The 3,695-nt window shown below is 39.4% G+C and overlaps 1 protein-coding gene across 2 annotated transcripts in view; it reads right to left on the bottom strand.

Moving 5' to 3' along the window:
* Positions 1-3,695, bottom strand: part of PSPC1 (paraspeckle component 1) — a 55,861-nt gene that overhangs the window by 40,493 nt on the left and 11,673 nt on the right. For both annotated transcript variants that reach the window (XM_019530209.1, XM_019530208.1), the window contains exon 5: positions 526-610. In XM_019530209.1, coding sequence (XP_019385754.1) covers positions 526-610 — 85 coding nt within the window. The remainder of the gene's footprint in view (positions 1-525; positions 611-3,695) is intronic.

The raw sequence follows: 3,695 nt of genomic DNA, 5'->3' as shown, positions 1-3,695 counted from the left end.
TCTCCTAGTTTTTTTAATGAGAATGGGGTGACAGACAGTGTCAAAGGCCTTCCTAAAGTCCAGAAAGACTATGTCCACTGTGACACCTGCGTATAAGGATTCTGTGACCTGATCATAGAAGATTATGGATTTATATAGGATAGTTTAGATAGGGATGATCCAGCCTCAGAAAGGGGATTGTAACTGATGACCTCTGAAGGTCCCTTTCAACCCTACTTTTCTATGATTCTGAGACTCTTTTCCAAGTTAAGCACGTGAAAATGTATCACGGACATGTTCCTATCTAAGGTTACAAACATACTTAAAACAATCTTAAAATATTTTTTCACATGGAATGTAGGACCTTCACATGTATTTATTCTTGTGCCCCTAATAAAAGTACTTCTGAAGAATACAACTGCACCTATAGCAGACATCAAACTGAAGGCCTACAAAATAAAAATTCTTACTTTTCCTCAAGCATGTCAATTACTTGTCTAAAATGTGCGACTCACTACCACATCTGTACAAAATAAAACTAAATACCTCAATTGTATCTGCTTCCGTTTCTGTAGTTCTTGATTTCTAAGTTCTTCCAAACGCCTCAGTTCTTCTTGGCGCCTCATGAGATCTGCAAGAAAGCAGACCTCCACAATAAGGAAACTCACAACTTCCTTTCAGCATTCAGTAGGTTAACCCAAGGTGTGCATCTTATTCAGGTCATTTAATATGCAAATAAAGTCTTTCAAAGGAAGTAGCAAAAAAGCTGCAAGCCAGAAGCTTTATATATAAGACTTATACTTACCCCTAATAAAAAATATGTTTCAAAACCTTAAATCTGAGGTTTTATTTCTCTTCCAATATTCTTTGGCTAGTTATCATTATCCCTAACACCTGTGAATTCTTTTTAGTTGCATTTTCAGTTTAGAAAAATTCTTGGCCTCAATAACATCCTCTACCAAAACGATACACTATAATTATCGATCGTATAAAAATAAATATTTGTTCTGAGATTTTTCCCCTTTAAGTTTCAGAATGTGTCTTGTTCTTGAGTTCTATTACAGGGATTGAAAACGTTTTCCAGCACAGCAGGAGACTGAACGACCCTGCTCAGTTCAGAAGTGGGCATCAGGACCAACATACTACTGCCACTTCTTCCCACTGCTCAGCTGCAATGGTGCAATAGAAGCCTCCTCTGCTGAAGCCCTAAGTCGCCAGCCCCTGTTCCAGAACAGTACAACAGAAGCCCCCATAATTGTGTATAATTTTATCATGCTTTCCTTTAGTTTCCATTCTAAGGTTCTAATCTTTTCAAAGTCTTCACTATAAGTTTTCCTTTTCCCAAATCAATAGTTAACCTGATGCCTCAAATACAGAATTTAATTTTTCCTTCCAATATACATTACTTCTCATTTACTAACTGATCTAAACCTATTTGGTTGCCCATTTTTCTACTTTGATTAAATTATTAAGAAAATTCCTCATAGCTTATTCTAGATATAACTAACCTGAACTTTGTCATCTACAAAAGTTATTACCTTAGTCCTCTCCATCTTTCCAAACTGTTAACTTATTAAACATTAGGCAGAACACAGATCCCTGAGGCACCCTATTGTCAGTGTTAGACTACGATCATCATTTATTCCTAAATTTTTTAATTTGTGTTACGGTCAATGTAGTGAACATCCAAAACCACCAGTTATCAAACTTGTCTGGCCTCAAAGGCTGGATACAGGAATTACCACCATTTCAGCAGAGCACCAAATACAAGACAGTTGATGCTGTTACTAATTGTGCTCCCTTATCCCCTACCACCAATCTTAGACCGGGGGAATTAAAAATCCTGATTTCAGCAGCCGGTGTAGCACGGCAAGTGGCATTAACTCCCTCCCTGGATTCTAGAGCCATGTTGAAACAACTACTTCAGAATCCACACAGATTAATACCATTACCACAGTGGCTCTTGCGGCTGCAGTAACAGGCCCTGGGAGCCAAATTTGGCTTGTGGGACATATATTTGACACCTCTGAGGCACACCATCAGAAAATATTACTGCAGATAAACAACATTAGAAGGGTATTGTCTAATAAGCATGTACTTCTGGGCTTTTGCATCCCAAATGACCCAAAGCAAAGCAAAGTGAATACCATAAAAGGGTACTACCTTTGTAGCAGTCTTATAGAGTCTACAGGCATAGCCTAGGAAAAGTTATTACCAAGTAATAATGATAAAAAAAATATGTATGTGAAACAAATTTTAGACCGATGAATGCATAATGACATGACATCCAACATAGATGAGGTCAGGACAGCAAGAGGGCTTGTTTTGTTTTAAGTCTTACAATCAATGGAAAGCATACTATGGATCAGCTAGATTGATAACAGGATTAAAGTCAGATCGGTGCCAAAAAAAATAACACAGTACAAGTCACCTTTACAGGGAAACTTATCAGTTGTGTAAAAAATGCTACTACCCAGTAAAAAAAAAAATCCACCCCCCCCCCGGAAAGAAACCAAAACCAGTGCTGATAACAGAAGAAGTGGAACCCAAAAATACAAATGTAGTGCTTTCCCAAACAAAGGCTGTTTTCCCTATGCAAGCACTCAGATTCATGTATGCTCTCACACTGCTGTAAACATTTGAAAAACTTGTTTGCATGCTGTGCCAAACAAAGAACGTACGCCCAATATATTTCTGGCACTTCAGCAGAATACATTCTGGGGGCAATGCATCAGAGATTTAGCAGCAAAAACACTTAACGCAGCTGAAACCAAGAACATGTAGTCCTAAGGCAGTGTGGTCCCAGAAGCAGTTACTACGGTGACATTAAGTACAAGTTAGCAAGAAAAGAATTCAGATTCAGTAGTACAGAATGAGCAAATTGTGGAAAAGATTCTAAGAAAGCCTTTTGTCACCTCTCTTCAGGAAAAACACTGATGACAGTGTTTGTAACTTTGGTGCTGCAAGTACAAAAGGTTCAGGGACAGTTACAAAGTCAAAGCATCAGCACCACACAAGCAGACAAAGTCATCATCAGAACTTACAATAAAGCAGCATTAGATGAGTTCAGTAAGTGCTACAACCACTAGAACACATACCTCAGAACATATTACAAAGTTTTAAGTGGATAAAGGCTTTTTATCACTCAAAAGATGCTTTAAATAAGGAACCCAGAGCTGAGAAAAGAAATTCCAATATCCTACTCAGGATAGTCCTTCATATGCAAGCAATTCCACTCATTTCAGCTGGAGGTTCTCCCAACACAAGGAACAGCTTCTAGTCAGCTATCCCCCCTACAGGATCATGGAGTCAGCCATCAGCAGATGTCAGTTTTGCAAAGCATCCACCTGAGACCAAGACTGAAGATGCAGAGTTAGGAACATATTCAGAAGATTACCAAAGAAGTGTTATCTATAGCTTCACCAATATATTGGCCCATATCATATCAACACCAACAAAAGAAAAATTGACATTATTGGCAATAGGCTTGTTTGGCCTACATGGCCAATAATGTAATCAATAAATGTGTGCATGCAGCTGCAGGGTGTATAAAACCAGGAGTGCAACCCAGCAGCTTGGAGAGCAGCCTCCTGCCAGTAAGTCTTGGGGGGAAGGGGTGAGGGGCAGATTGAGGCAGCCATAGTTAGGGAGGAAGTGGGGCTGCGGCAGGCACTGTCCAGCTGGACAAGAGCTGCGGGTGGTTCATCCAGGGGATG

The sequence above is a fragment of the Crocodylus porosus genome, unplaced genomic scaffold (genome assembly GCF_001723895.1).
Source record: "Crocodylus porosus isolate Cpor-Errol unplaced genomic scaffold, CroPor_comp1, whole genome shotgun sequence".
In the NCBI taxonomy this organism is placed as follows: domain Eukaryota; kingdom Metazoa; phylum Chordata; order Crocodylia; family Crocodylidae; genus Crocodylus; species Crocodylus porosus.
This window is presented reverse-complemented; position numbering and strand designations above follow the sequence as displayed.